At 38.9% G+C, this 16,568-nt stretch overlaps 1 protein-coding gene across 3 annotated transcripts in view; it reads left to right on the forward strand.

The window, feature by feature from the left end:
* The window catches only part of LOC139726498 (uncharacterized), a 205,110-nt gene that overhangs the window by 161,085 nt on the left and 27,457 nt on the right, over positions 1–16,568 (forward strand). For all 3 annotated transcript variants that reach the window (XM_071637454.1, XM_071637455.1, XM_071637453.1), the window contains exons 4-5: positions 14,534–14,763; positions 16,017–16,205. In XM_071637454.1, coding sequence (XP_071493555.1) covers positions 14,534–14,763; positions 16,017–16,205 — 419 coding nt within the window. The remainder of the gene's footprint in view (positions 1–14,533; positions 14,764–16,016; positions 16,206–16,568) is intronic.

A 16,568-nucleotide genomic window follows, 5' to 3' on the forward strand; every position in this document is an offset into this window, starting at 1 on the left:
CACTATAAACATATGGTGCATTAACCAAACATACATAAATGTTAAAACATACGCACATCACACACACACACACACACAACACACACACACAATCAAACAAATGCACATACGTAAACGCTCAGAATTGCAATATTCGAATGGCACACCAATTCCCGCGCTGTAATAAGCAAGTTCTTTCCTCTCTCCCAACGAACATTCCACACATACCACATTGAACAGTTCCACATACGTAACCCTTAAGCAGTGCAACATGCAATGCACTAGACTCTAGTCCCCAGGCGCTCGATCAAATGCATTATTGTCTCTTATGCGTGGCATTTACACCTTGTGGGGAAATTAAGCACTTATTCCCTGGTGGATACGCCTGCTAAAACAGGGCCATGACCTGTGAATAAGTGTGTCACCTATCTTCCGCTGGCCACTCTACGTTTCTCGAAAGTTCTGTCCGTACATTATACGCTCGTATCGAAAGTAATATAGTGCTGTCATTCCGACGCCAGCTCAGTCAGAATGACCGTATCACACAGTTACTTTAATACGTTCCCCTATCCTCCAGCTGTTTTTGCATTGTGTCTGTGTGTTTACATGTGTGATAATGTGGTTTGTTTGTCTGTCTGTTTGTTTGTTTGTGTGTGTTTTTATTTGGAGGGGGGGGGGGTTTCCACTCCTACTTGAGACAGGTACTTAGTATGGACAGTATTGATATACTGACTCACGTCCATTTTTTAATACATAGGCGCCAGTTGCATGGGGAAAAATTTGACATGTAATTACTTAACGCAATCGTGTTTTTCTGTCCTTTCTCTTCACTTCCTTACCTGCCATATACAACAGTCAAACTGTCGCTCGGTAAGGTTTGCGAATTAATTTTTGATGAGGTCGCTCTATGGCGGCTGCAAGAGGCGAATATTGGGTGTTTCCAGAAAAGACGGCAGGGGCCCACTAAGCTAATTGAGCTGCTAATTTTAGCTTTTCTATTATTTTACTGTTGGCCTACTAACACACATGAGTTGTGGCAATGCTTGATGTACTCTTACTGACATGATAGCCAAATTTTGTCTTCACTGTTTTACGCTAGGACATGCAATTATCTCAATTTCATTTCATGTATATGCATAGATTATATTCATATTCAAATGGCTCGTGTTTACTTTTTCTCTGTTGATGATACCTAACGTTTTGTCATGATATTGTGACAAGCACCACACAGAGACTCTGTAAAAGCAGATCAAAGAGTGTGCTGTATGGATAAAAGATAAACATAGGGCCTACAAAATTTGAAAGAAAACATCAGCAACGTTAAGCAACTAGTGAATGTATGGATTTGTATGTCTCTATCAAGCTGATGCAATTCCGTAAAAAAAGAACATTGCTAAGGAATATTGGAAGATGGTAGAGACTTTTCCCGTCCTCTTGCAAAAAAGAAAAAAAGGCTCTCAGCATGAAAGCAACTACATGAGGATTTCTCTTCGACGAATGTCTGTTTTCATGCTTGTATAAGAATGGTTGCCAGCGGATGTTGGTCAGACTTTCTCGTTGTATTGTGGATATAATGGAAAGCTATAGCTGGCTGTTTAGTGTATAATGACTTAGACTGTTATTATCCGTCTATTTCTACTTGTGTTTTGTCGCCACTGTCATAGCAACATTTTATGTGTATAACCATAATAAGCAATAGGAAGGAGTGCACAAATAATGAACGCTCATTTTTGCATCTCCAGTTTGGAATCATAAGTGTTCAAAATCGTCATGACTGTCGAATAGAACTGTAGCAAAGGTCCTTGTACTTTTCAAAGCTACTTAATGACTTCGTTGAGTCAATGTAAGCAGGAGAATTCAGACTTTAGTGGACTTGAATACTTGCACTCTCTTCAGTAGCTTCATAGAAATAAAGTGATGATGTTCACACCACATTACCTCTCTTCGCTCATGCCGATGCATTTTGGTTTTATTTTGTATTTTTTTGCAACCCTTGACGCTCCTTCTCATTGAAAGAGTATGGCTACCCTTAATCGAAAAGTTTGACGTCTAAAATTTTGTGTGTTATAATGCTGCCCAGCAAATTATATTACCGCGGTTATTTTCCTGCGATCAAAACAAGAATTTGTGAACCTATAGACGGTCGGTAATCTAATAAAATGTACTTTGAGACCATCATTGTTTGGAGCGGTAAAGTCACATTAACAGTTCTTTAAATTGCCAACGTGGGGTAATTAAACATCTACTGGCTCACTAAGCGATGCCCCCTCCCCCTCCTCTCCCTCTCTCCCCTTCTTTCTCTTCCTCACCACCAACCTGTTCATATACTCAGCAGGGACGTTTCGAACGATCGATGGAGATGCTTACTCCTACTGCCTTTGCAGTGATAAACCCAACAAATACATCTCCCTCAACTTACATTATTCATATGTCGGTGTTCTGGCATATCTACCTCCCCGATGAACCTTATACGTGCAGTGTCTGAAAACTTGTAAAATTCTATTCTGACATTTACCATAAGTGTTTCAACTCCTCTATTCTTTTTTACTATGCTTATCAAACTTATGACAAAATGAACAAAATATAATATCTTACTTTTTAGGGCATTTAGACCGTCGTGAGTAGCGTGCATTCCGCGCATGACGAGGTTGAAAATTGGTACGTTGAGACATTTTTATTTATTTATTTATTTATTTTTTTTTGAATTTATTTATTTATTTTTTATTTTTTTATTTTTTTATTTATTTATTTTTTATATTTTTTTTTATTTATTTATTTATTTATTTTTTTTTTTTTTTTTTGGGGGGGGGGGGGGGGTTTCAGATCTTCACAGTAATTTCGTTAGAACATATGTGACCCTGCACCTCAAAACAAACAAAAAGTCGCCAGACATGAATTTTTAGTTAAGACCATATTCTGAAAGAGCAGACTTTAAGCTTTAAAATGATGTATAACTCAAATCAAATGGACTCTCCTAACCTATCTAAATATTGGAAAGAAAGCACAAACTCAGGAAAAGAGTGAACTGAGAAAAGAGGCTCTGAAGTACAGTGTCTATTCAAGCGCTTAATCTTTACCAAACCGTGCTGGCTGTGCGATGAATGGGACAAAAAACAGGAAGTAAACCACCAGAGTAACAACAATGAAGGAATTATCAGATTAAACTGAAATTAAGCATGCCTCATTAACACATTCTGTCCATAATTAATGCAAACTTTCAGAGCAGTAGCACTATCTTTTCAAAAGTTATTAGAGTTGAAAGTGAAGAGTGTGGACAAGGTTTTTCAGAAATGAAAAAGGGATTCTAAAGACACACCTAATCACACTATTCTACCAAAAATGTTCGAGATAAACCGCTAAAAAACACACTTTCCTGCCCGTTTTATTATCCCAAATTTTAGCATGGTGTAGAAGAAGATTTCCTCTTTCAGAAAATATGAAAAAGTCAAGTTCAGCTAGGTTGACCCATTTCACTTATTTTCAGTCTTCATGCAAAATCAGTGTGTGCGACTTTATGTTCGTTTTGAGGTGCACGGTCACATATACCATCTATCATAGGAGGTCATTATGACCAGGCATTCGAGCAAATCTCTCACAACATGCACAAGAGCGTATAGATTGAATCCACGTACATCAAGTTATAATATTTCACAATAAATTTTTACTGTCTCTGACAAGGCACAAGTTATTCTTGTCATTTGGGTATTAATTAAATGTGGGTTCTCTTCTTCAACTTAGTAAGTAATGAGCCCTAATAGATCAATCCAAACTTTAGCCAGTGAAATTAACATCCATGAAATGTTATCAGCGAATGGAATATTGTAAGTATAACACCATATAAAGTATGCGAAGCTGATCTGGAGGAATGAGGCATTGTATTGCTTTGATGACGTCAGGCATTTTTAAGGATAGATTTCCTTTGAAAATTGTTATACCTAATGAATTTCACAAATAAGGGAGCGTCTTCAGTCCCCATGTAAGGAATGCGTTCCTTGCCCGTATGACGTCAAACTTGTTCATGGATGATTAATTGAAAACGGTGATGTGTATTCCTAATCTGTTGTTCCCCCACCCACCCCTATCTCTCTCAGCGTTCTCCGAGTAATTTTTAGTGATACATTGTGCGATAATTCAAAATAAAGTTCGATGACCATTTTTTTTTTGGGGGGGGGGCGTTTAGTTGTAAAACAGATTGAACCGTTATCTGAAAGGTTGGGAAACAGAGTAACTGTTATTTGTGACCGTGCACCTCAAAACGAACAAAAAGTCGCACACATTGGTTTTGTGTGAGGACTGAATATAGGTGAAAAGGGTCAAACGAGCCGATGTCGACCTTTTCATATTTTCTGAAAGAGCAAGTCTTCTTCTACATTATGCTAAAATTTGGGATCATAAAACGGGCAGGAAAGTGTGCTTTTTAGCCATTTTTCTGTAACATTATTTGGCAGAATAGTGTGATTAAGTTTGTCTTTAGAGTCCTGTTTTCATTTCGTAAAAACCTTCTACACATTCTTCACTTTCAAGTCCTATAACTTTTGAAGGGATAATACTACTGCTTTGAAAGTTGGCATTAATTAAGGACAGAATGTGTTAATAAGGCATGATTAATTTCAATCTAATCTGATAATCCCTTCATTGTTGTTACTCTGGTGGTTTACATCCTGTTTTTGTCCCATTCATTGCACAGCCAGCACAGCTTCGTAAAAGATTAAGCGCTTGAATAGACACTGTACTTCAGAGCCTCTTTTCTCAGTTCACACTTTTCCAGAGTGTGTGCCTTCTTTCCAGTATTTAGATAGGTTAAGAGAGTCAAATTGGTTTGAGTTATACATCATTTTAAAGCTAAAAGTCTGCTCTTTCAAAATATGCTCTTAACTAAAATTGCATGTCTGGCGACTCTTTGTGTGTTTTGAGGTGCAGGGTCACATTTAAAACAACACTAAAAAAAGTAACAAGCAAAATAATTGTAGAAATAACGAGGGCACGGCTGTTTTAAGGATCTCACATTCAAATACAGAACTACTGGCAAGACTGGAATCTTATTAATGGTCATAACGTGTAAACGAATGATATTAAATCGCACAGTAAATGTGAAACTTAACTCTCCCAAAACAACTCGTCCCTAAGCCCCGCACTTAATACATGCACTCTGCGTCTATTCCATGGGAGACAAAAATAAGACTCTTGAGTGGTGCTCATTCCTTGGCAAGCTTTGTCAAACTAGATAATTCCTCCATCTACCAAGTTTCTCTCCGTTCCTTTGGAAATGGTTGGTCAAGGTCGAGACAAGGCAACCGTATGATAATTTGAACGAAAGATCTATGTCACGCCCTAAAGAATTACGTCGATGGTGGTTAGTTTACGCTGGGGTTGTTTCGAGGTCGGGTTGCTTCGAGCCTGATTTGGGTACAGTTTGTACCACAGACGTAACTCTCTCAATGCCGGAAGCCGGTTTATGGGGATTAGCAGAGCGTGATATATTACTGTCTTGACGTCCAGCTTCAATCATTACAATCTCAAATGACGACAGAAATGCACGTAGACAAGGTTGCATTTGCTATTTGCAAAATATCAAAGAACTCATATGATGAGAACTACTTGTTGGATCAAGCCTATACGAGTTATCATTCTATGTACATGGCAGTATCGCAAACCAGTTCAAGATTTGGGCGAAGAATATTTAGCTTACTGGAAAATGATAACGCGGTGATTGATCGAGCCTATAACTTATGAATTTTATGACCTTGAATTGGAAAGAAGAATGATTACATCTTCTCTCGTCATCAGTGAAAAAAAATTCTTTGACCCCGTACAAAATAAATATAGGTAAACCTTGTTAGATTTTTGTCTCTCGTTCTAAGTTTGTTGAGGTGAATGAAGGCAGCATCCCTAGCTTGATCGATGTCTCAAATACCAATACCACACGACGTGTTATACTTACGTTAACATGTGAGGATCGCGTAGTATTAAAACATTATCTACAAGAAAAAATGAGTTGCAGTCAAGAGACTCCCTCTCCCATTTAACTCCCAATAGTAATGATAATTTGCTGTAACTATAGGTCAGATATACCATTTTTATCTTTATGGAAGCAATTTGTTGCTGCTGCTGTTGTTGGAACCCCCGCGCTTTAGGGGAGCTTTTCATACGGCGAAAAAGATTCATTAGAAGAGTGTGGTCGTGTAATGAGCTCTGGTAGCGACACAGTCGCGCGAATGTAAGGTTTGTTCAATGTGCCTGGAGGGGTATGTTTAAAGTCGTCGTGTAGGAGGAAAACGCCAGAAGGGGAGGAGGATGAGGATGGGGAAGGAGGGGGGTGGGGTGGAGGAGGCTGGACTAACGGGTATATAGGCCTACTAAAATGACACAAGCAGCAGATCCAGATCACAGTGATGAATATAGGCGCAATTTGTTTTCACACGGATTCGCATTTAATATGATCGCACACGAGGCGTCCCGCATGGCGGACCGAGTGACCTTTACGGTAGCGCACCTGCTGGAAAGAAGCGGTGATAGAGGAGGTGGAAGATGGCAGGAGAGATATTAATGGATACCAAATCCGAAACAAGAGACCATGCATTCTGCCTTCACACATCGTAGGAATTGTCTCCACCCACACAACACGCACGCCAACCCACACACAGACGCAGATAGAACTATACATTCCTCACGTTTATTCATTCACCCTGCCAGGCACTGAGTCTATCAATCATACATTCACCTTGTTGTTGTTGTTGTTGTTGTTGTTGTTGTTGTTGTTGTTGTTGTTGTTGTCATTTATTGATCTAAATCACGCCAATGCGTAGTGTGATCTTAAGTTTCCTTGTAATAGGATGCACGAATATTTTAACTCCAGGGCCCGACAACCACACCCTTTGGGATTATCACCTCGACCATGATCATAATACAAGCGTCACCAGCCCGGTAGAAGGGCCCTATAGCAAGCGTAGAGCCTGCAAGACTTACGGCCCTTTTTCCGGGTAGGCAACGATAGTAGTATTGATGGACGTTTATGATGATGACGATGATGCATAACACATACTCTATTTGATTTCAGAATGGCTAATAAAATCTCACTTTAACATAATATGCATGATAAACTCACTTTGCTTTTGTGTTTTGTACTTGATAAAAAGTTACGTAATTATTCATGTGAAAGCATGCATTCTATTTCACCTCTTGATTTGATAACGTCATTATTATGCTAACAAGTGTACAATTCACTGATTATAATTTTGAGATCATGATAATGATTTAGTGAGTTTATTGGCTAAATCTAGTGCATTGGAAGAGACCAGGAAACGTTCGTAGTTTCCTCAACTTGATTGCTCACTACAAATCATGGCCATAACGACGGATATAGTACAATGCGCCGTCCCCACTAGTTCCTACCAAACGAGGCAGTATCACATAAGGTGTCTGGATGATCTATCACCGATGAAATTTTCAACAAGTGTGAAAATCATATGGTGCAGTCTTTCGTGTGATAAAGTGGATGGCAAGAGTGGCGGCAAAATTTATGTAGGCAATCCGGATCGATAGAGTTCCGCGCCTTTCCATCTGTAATGAGAAGTCCCAACACGCAATGCAATTATTTTGGCGCGCATCTTTCTCTCGTCTCTCCGTTTCGCTCTTCTCTTTACTAGACAGCCCCCCCCCCCATCTCTCTCTCTCTCTCTCTCTCTCTCTCTCTCTCTCTCTTTCTCTCTCTCTTTGTTATCCACATTTTCATCTGTGTGGCGGCCGTTATGTTTGTAGTAACACGTCCTGAGGACATCACGAGAGAGAAAACAATTGCAGGTTGACATTTAACAACTTGGACAAGTTCAATAATTTCCCGCGCACTGCGTGTGTCACGTGACCTAAGCGGACAATAACGAGTGACCATGGAAAATGCAGATATTTGCTCTGCGTTCATTTGGGTCATCGCTGGCATCTTGTAACATGGCACGGTGCTGGAGGAAATTTTGGAGCCTCGGAGTAATTTCTACATGTAAAAGAAGACCCATTACACCAAAAATAACCACTGTATTTTAGGCTGTAAAGGTGAACGTTATAATAATCTTTAGATTTAACAGGCATTGCTTTTTCAATGATTGACCAAACATTTCAGTCGTAAAACCAGGGCTAAATTAGATGCACACATCGCATTAATATGATTAAATTGCTCTGTGCAAAAGATTAAGCGTTTCATGGCGTGAAAGGATGTAGGATGATGTAACTCACGCAGCATCTGCAAGGAGATTATTTTCATAATCTAGTATATTTATCAATATATAAAGATGCATGAATTTTAATAGACATAATGAGTGTGTGTGTGTGTGTGTATGAATCTCCCGTGTGGTCTTGTACCTTTTAAATGCCTACATCACAGAAAGAGCGATACATTATGTATATTCTAAACCGCTGTACTATAGTCCCGCCATATATACATTTCTCTATCACGATAGCACTGAAAACCATCAAACGGATGGACAGAAGGTGCCGGGCATATTTCGTCTGATGAATTAGACATGAACGAGGCCCGAATATGCAGTGGATGCGGTGCGAAATAGATCATGAATGTGGAAAAAGGCGATAGGAAGCAGAAAATGTCACTGGCTGCTGCAGTCAGAGCTGTTTCGCGAGTGTCAAAAACTACCGTGTCATATGCATCAAAATGTCGCGAGCTCGGGTTGATGGATGGTGTATAGCGAGCGAGAGTAGCTTCGACAAGAAGGGTGTTTCTCCACGCGGACATGCCTCCGCGTAGCCACGCTATAAACAATAGCCAGTGAGCACACGAGTCTAGAACACTGTGACGCCATAACTTGTGTTATTCACACCTAATTTTCCGCGTGACGCCAGAAATCTTCCGTGAGGAACTATGCAGCACAGATTTATAGTCACTTGGTGATTTCTTCTTCTTGTTGTTTCTTTTCTGAACCATTGGTGAAAATATAACAATAAACGAAATTCCTAAGGGACATACTGTTCACGGACACATCTTTATCCAATGCCCTACAATAAAGGTGATACCAGTCCAGTCCTGAACGTCTGTTTGTTTGTTTGTTGTTGTTTGCGAGCCATTTCAATCATCAAAAATGTAAATTTGCGTTAAAGTTAAAGTCAATATGTTATAATGTGTGTAAGGATATCGTCGTCAAACCCAATGTTTGTATACTTTGCAGTAACAATAAGTTTTAAAGTAGCATGAAGGATATAATGAAATTCATGCATGCTACAGACAAAAGAGACCCGTGGAGTAGTAGTGATCACCCCTTCATGATGCTGCCCACTCACCAAGATAAAATCCGCTCACATCGTCCCTTTGCCGCTGGCTAAAACGAGCTTACACATAATACACACAAGATGAACAGCCGTCGAAAAATAAAATTCACTTAAAGTCCGCCGCACATGTTGGTTTTCAGTTACATAATTATGAATTATAGGTAATGTCGATATATAGCGCACTAGTTTTTGTGCTTGTGTGGGTACCTAGACCAGTATTATTATGAGGAAAATTGCTTAAAGATGTACTGATATGGTATCAGTAATGTCAGTAATAAAAATATTTAGCGTGTTAGCATGATCAAGGAACAAATAACGCTTTGTTGTTTTCTTCTCAGTGCAACTTTATGAGCTAATGGGATCAGGGGTTTTTTTTTCTATTATGTAGATTTTTCTTTTCTTTTCCTTTTTTTTTTTCGTTGTCAAGACTTACTGCTTACACGTGATATTTAAAGGCTGGGTACGAGTTTGTATTCCATTCTTGAAATCAAACTCCGACAAGGGAAATGATTCTTCTCCTGTCAGATTAGGCACACAAATACACAAGCAAACAAACACACTATAGCAAGAAAACATGCGAGCATACAACAAAAGAAACACAATACACTTGCAAACACAAAGGTATGATATACTGTAGGCCACAACCGGAGATACATGTAGGCTACCCTCCCCTTCACGGGCACATACACACAAACAAACAAATCCACAAACACGTATACACTTATGCACACACAACACACACTCGCACGCACACACATCTACACTAATACACATACACTCATGTAAAATACAATAATGATCATAAGATATCTTTGCTCCCTTCGGCAAAGAGAGGAGCTCTCTACTTATGTGTTATAGTCTACTTCGTAGTCGCTCTTTGAGAGTTTCTCCTTTTCTTTTTCCTGAGATCTTTTTTAAGATACAATATTGTGTGGTTTTTTTTTTCTCTCTCCCTGTTTTTGTATTTATCTGTCACTTCCATTTCACACTACTTCGTCACTTTTATTTCTTTCCTCTTTACGCTATTTGTCTGCATACCCAGCAAACTCATTTCTCTTTTCATGTTTTGATAATTCATGTTGTGCATTAAATGTCTCTTTATATAATCCTCCAATGTACTTTTTTCTCTCACTCCATTTCTCGCCCTCTTTCTCTCTCTTTGCTCATGTTTCTATTATTGTCCCTAATAATGATGTCATTCTCCACCACTGTATACTGTATAGGTGATGTATGCAATAAAAGACTCATTCCGCGCTAGCTTGGAGTTTTAAAACGAAGGTGTGTTGAAAGACTCCACTTTATGGCTGCGTTCCCCTTGATTTCATGATAATGTTTTTACTAGTTTATCTGTATCTTATGCTCCGTTATTCAAGGGGAAAGATGGCATGACTACAACACCTGAGGCGGTCACTGAAATTTTGATTTGATTTGATATGATTTAATTTCTGCATTCCTATTTCATACAAGAATATAACAGAAAGTCCATTGAACAAAGTCATGAAGTAGTATTTAGCGGTATGACAGTTGATAATGTACAACATTGTTGTTCTTAATGTTACAAAATTAGATAATACGAGCAGGCGTCTTTGACGCATTGAATAAAAGTACGAAGTCACGTACCCGTTGTTCAATTAAAATGAATGCATAAAAGGGTGCCAAACTTGGATGATTTCTCTCAGACGGATTTCAAATTAATGTGTTTTAGGTAAATTATCGTAGGTTGTGTGACCAACATCTGATTCTGAGAATTCATGCTATGACTGTGCACAATGAGTTCTCGCGTTTTAAGCCCTTTCTGTGTCATGGAGTTTTGGCAGTGTGTAAACACTATGGGATTTTCAATGCCAATCGACACTTAGGGCACGAAAAGAGTTAAGCAGAGTGCCCAGCGAATTGCGAACAGTAACCATAGCAACTGAACTCTGGTGACAGCTCTTAATCATCGTTGGAGTGATAAAACCCTTTCTGGCAGGTTCGATGAATGTGGCTTTTCCATTTTAATTCATCTTCTAGACCGCCTATTCTAAGTCCAAAAAAAAGAGAAAAAAAAAAGAGTGATAGCCCGGTACATGTATTACGAAAACCTCGATTCCATGACGAAATAAAAGAGACAGCAAAACAAACATACAGCTTCAGTCCGATCAGCGTGTCATGTTTTGTAGCTACAGCAATGTGTGTCCCAGATTGCTGGATAGCGTGTCGTGCTCAATGCCGCGCGCGGCATCAGAACTTCGACGTAACCATAGAGACGGCACGTTTGGAACATTGTGGTTTTGGTGTTGTCCAAACCTTTGTGACATAGGCCTATTTTTTTCCCTGTTTGACAAGTTACTATGTGCACATGCTCGCCTATATCTTTTCAGTAGAATTTCCTCTAGGAGCACTGTACAATGCCTATCTGATTGTTGTTTTCATTTCAATTTCTGGTTTTTTGTTTTTCGGGATTGGAGCTGAATGCACAGGATCCGTATCATATCACACTGGCAGCATGCTTATTGATTATTTGATTATTGATTATTATACTTCATTTTAAAGAAGAGAAAGAATGTATTTGACCCTGTTATACTGTGTCGTCAGGTCGTACGTTGAGTAGTGTGCTGGATGTCTTTTTCAGTTCGATGATGTGCTCGCCAGAAGTCAGAGAAAATGAACCACACTTGCCATTCCTGCTATGGCAGTGTTGTTCAAAATGCCTGCCAAGTTGTTGACGAAACTGTGCCAGCTTGTCTTTACAAAATTGAGGGCCCCCATCCCTCTTCCGACTTCTTCCCAACGACCCTGCCGCCTTTATTGTCACCTCTATGTGTTCCCTGTATAGGGACTTCCTCTAACGAACGTGTCACTTCGCTCAAACTGGGTTATGTCACCCCCAGACCATCCTGAAATGAATATGGCAGATTATAATCAAACTAAGTACACGTGAGGACAATGAGCTGGCATATACAAAGCTTGTTGGCATGGCATTCCGTGTCACTTGGTCTAACAGACAAGGGCAACCTTCAAGCAAGGTCTTACCTTACACACACACACACACACACACACACACACACACACACACACACACACACACACACACGCACACACATGCGTATATGATTATGTATGTGGTTATTGTATAGTCAACACACACTTATATTTATATATATATATATATATATATATATATATGTATATATACATATATATATATATATATATATATATATATATATATTCATTTATTTATTTATATATATATACATGCATACATAAACACATGTATAAACACACGAGCGTCGATGTTAGGGAAGAGATTCCATATTGTATTATGTATAATACATGAGGATTTGGTATTTACGAAATAAAGATTGTGCAATTTCATGCGTTTATTATACATATAATGTATGCACGTCAGTGTTTCAAAGCTGGAATAAAGAGAAGGACAGAACTTTTACATTATTCAGATTTTTTTTTATGCTCTAGCATGGTATAGATTTCCTTTCTATAGTAATCGCTTAAGTTTATGAGATTCATAAGTCCTTTGCACCATGGAAACTGCTTCATCTGTCAATCAAACTCATAAGGACTTTAATACAGGAAGACAGACAAGAAAGAGAAGACAAGCATACAAATAGAAAACACGCCAACCTTTTCCACTACAGTCACAATAATCATGAGACCATTTTCAGAAAAATAGTCGCTCAAAACATAAGGAGTAACCGAGTTGAAGAACATATTGTTTCCATGGTAACGATAAATGAAGCATTTTGAATGAAATATGAGAAATACAGATCCACCGGAGCAGGCAATTAATTTGTCACTCACTACAAAAACTCATTTTCGGCTGCTTTAGGAAAATAGACGCACTGATGTTTATGTAGGTAATAGCAATAATGTGAGAAGTAGACGAAGAAAAATTCTCGGGAAAAGAAAAATACGTGTGCTTCTTTTCTAGTACGTTTGTCATAATTATATAGTCAATGCAAAAATAGACCGGATGGCACCGATATTTGTTTGTTTGGTTTTCTACGTGTTTTATGTCGAGAGTGGAGCAGACATTCTAAGGGTGTGAAAAATATATTGACACGTGCGACAGATGTTTTCACCATGGGGTACGGAAAAGGGGCGGCTGCAGGGGTCTAGACGTTAAAGTCCCCGGAAACAGACGGTTGCAGGGTGTACATAGTACCATTATGCTGAGATGGACAACGCTGTGGCGCAACAAGGCGCACTATGTCCATCACATCGAACTTTTATTATGGTTAGCCTTATTATGACAAAATCTCCTGTTCAATCAAGCTGTGTGTGAAGATATTAGGAGTGTTTGATATATGAGACACTTTTCTTGAATAGCTATTTATCAGCCAATCGTGCAGTTAAGTCAAATCTATTGCAGTTCAGTCATTGGCATATCAATTTATCATTTTATTGTTATACGATGATTTTACTCTTCCATTAATGTGTATTCGCTATTTTCTTTGTAGATATAGGTCTCCAATTAGGTTTGTCATAGGGTGGATGCATTTAATGCTGGTCTTAAAACATTATTAGGATATTCTCTACGAGAACCTTTTGACTCACTTCTCTCGGATTCGCGGTTTGAGCACAAGTCCTCTTTATTGCCAAACAGCAAGCGCATCTTATGAGCTCTGCACCACCACACAATGTTTTCCAGCAGTTTGAAGACTCGAATGTCGCATTGACAGACAGTGTAGTCAATCAACTGTAATGAGTAGCAGACGAAAGGCTCATCGATAGTGCTAAATCTAATCCACGCAGACCAGGAACTGACTCTATAAAACTTTCATCAAAAACAACCATTCTGCTAGCTCATATAATTATGTGTTTGTTCGGTACAGTTGCTAAAATGTTATATAGCCTCAATTCATCTGGCCGCAGATGGTCAAGTTTGCCTTCCAAGAAGTACCGCAAAAACTTTTAATTGACCAATGAATCCAAGTTGATATTTGTATCAAACATTATAAAATTTTGTATGTATTATTTGCAGAATGGCTCTGACAAATATTCACGAATAATCTGATAAGCAAAGTAGTTGAAGTTTGGCGTGGATGTGTTGAAGCCCTTCACTGATTTTTTTTTTATAACTGGTTTGTTTAGTTTATGAAGGAAAAGATTTATTTACATTGTATTTGTATATGAACTGATGAAGTATAATGAAGGGTTTTTTTTTAATTTTTTTTTTTTAGATTCACGCAGGCTGTCAAGCTGCTTGGGAAATGAATGTTCTCACAAAGTTTCAATTCTCTACTTTTTCTTCTTTCTGTTTCACTCTCACTTCTTGCAGCTATTCCTGGTAGATAATTGTGCAGACGAGTGGCGGATAGCAATGACGTGGTCAAGAGTGGCGCTCATAACGGCGGAGATGGTCATCTGCGCTGTCCACCCAATCCCCGGCCACTATACCTTTGAGTGGACCACCCAATGGGCCTTTACGCACGAAGATCGCTCGGCCATTGCCGACGTCGATATTGTCCTTTCAATACCCATGTTTTCACGCCTCTATCTTATTTGCAGGTAAATATTCAGAACAAATAATGTTATAAAATATTGCTAAATAGTAATACCTATCGTAAATCTTTTGACCTGCAGTGCAACACATGTTGAGGAATTAATTTGCGTGTGCTGTCAAGAATTAAACCCTTTCGTTTTGAGTAAATTCTGCTTGTTTACATGAATGTAGTCAATGGTTTAAAGGACTCACTTCTTAAGACAAGCACATTGTGTACTGCGCATGATCCTGACAGAAATGGACAGGAAATTATTTTTTTGATGTCATCGTGTTTCCTTATTTGACACAAGAGGGCGATGTCTGCTAAGTTTTATTCAGTTTCTGCCATTTTTTAACCCTAACCTGGGGCCCGTTGCATAAAACTTACCGTTGAATTTCAATGGTAACTACCGTCAAAATTAGGCGTCACAGCCAATCAGCATCAAGGATTATAAAATTTACCGCTAATTTCAAGACTTACCGCTGGAAAGGAGCGGTAAGTCCAGCGGTGAGGGTTTTATGCAACAGGGCCCTGATATGAAAAATTAAATAAACGACCTAACATAAACATGAAGAAAATGATAACTGAAATGATTACTTCAGATCTATATTTGTCGACTAACCTACAAGAAAAGAGCGTTTCTGTCTATTTAACGTGATTATCACTCTACTGACAGCCAGCGTATTAAAGTGGATTGTGCACAAATACTTGGCGTTCGTTTTATCCAGACCTTCTTTATTTGATAATTACAGATTAAAACGAAGAATGAAAATTTCTAGTGAAAAATTTTGTTGTATAAGCTAAATCAAGAATAGCAATCCCGTGGAAAATCCGATGTAGACCAACATCAAACAAATGATAAAGATATAACCTGTTGAACGTCAGAAGATCGACAAATATGGATCGACCCTTGTGGCTTTGTCAATATGAGCGTACAGCTCAGGTTGCAGTGACGTCATTCGAGGACAAACGCTTGCATAAAAATAACATCCCGCTTAGTTTCATTCTAAAGCGTTTCAGTAGATTAAGTAAAGACAACAGAAGCTCTTATGTTGATGATGCTCACATTAAAATGTTTCAATATGTAGATACAATTATTACTATTATGTAGACTGAAAGAGTCGAACAGGGTTAAATAGAGTTAAACAGGGATCTGTCCCTTTTGTATTTCAATGCTTTTTTTTCTAAATCCAAATGTGTAATAGTGAGAGAAAAGTGTATTGAATAAAAAGTCAACGACTGAAAAACGTCTATCGTGACTAATGCTTCTATTTGCAGAGTAATGCTGTTACACAGTAAACTTTTTACGGACGCGTCGTCGCGGAGCATCGGGGCACTCAACCGAATCAACTTCAACACGCGGTTCGTGATGAAGACGCTGATGACGATCTGTCCCGGCACCGTGCTCCTCGTAGTAACCATCACGCTTTGGATCCTGGCTAGTTGGATCATGCACGTGTGTGAAAGGTATGACGCCAAGAATCAACTCTCACAGTAATGTCTTCCAAATAGCCCCAACGCCGCCTCCTCAGCCAACTCCTCGTCCTCCCTCTCCACCTGATTTACGCCAGAATCCTCTTCCTATGTGTTTGTTTGTTTGTTTGTTTGTTTGTTTGATTGTTATAGCTACATGAAAATGAAGTTAATCGTAGGTTGTGTCACCCCCTTTGGTTTGTTGCGTCTACCCCCCCCCCCATAATTATCTTCTTTTTCTTACTGTTATAGGTGGCGACTTCTATTAAGATGGCGCTTTACCTTCACCTGCCACCTTCAACACTTTCATTTTTTTTTCCAACCTATTCTTGCACTTTGCGCCTTGATTATATACAC

Source organism: Diadema antillarum, unplaced genomic scaffold (assembly GCF_040938485.1).
Source record: "Diadema antillarum isolate AM-2024a unplaced genomic scaffold, OU_Dant_1.0 seq00000085_RagTag, whole genome shotgun sequence".
Taxonomy (NCBI): domain Eukaryota; kingdom Metazoa; phylum Echinodermata; class Echinoidea; order Diadematoida; family Diadematidae; genus Diadema; species Diadema antillarum.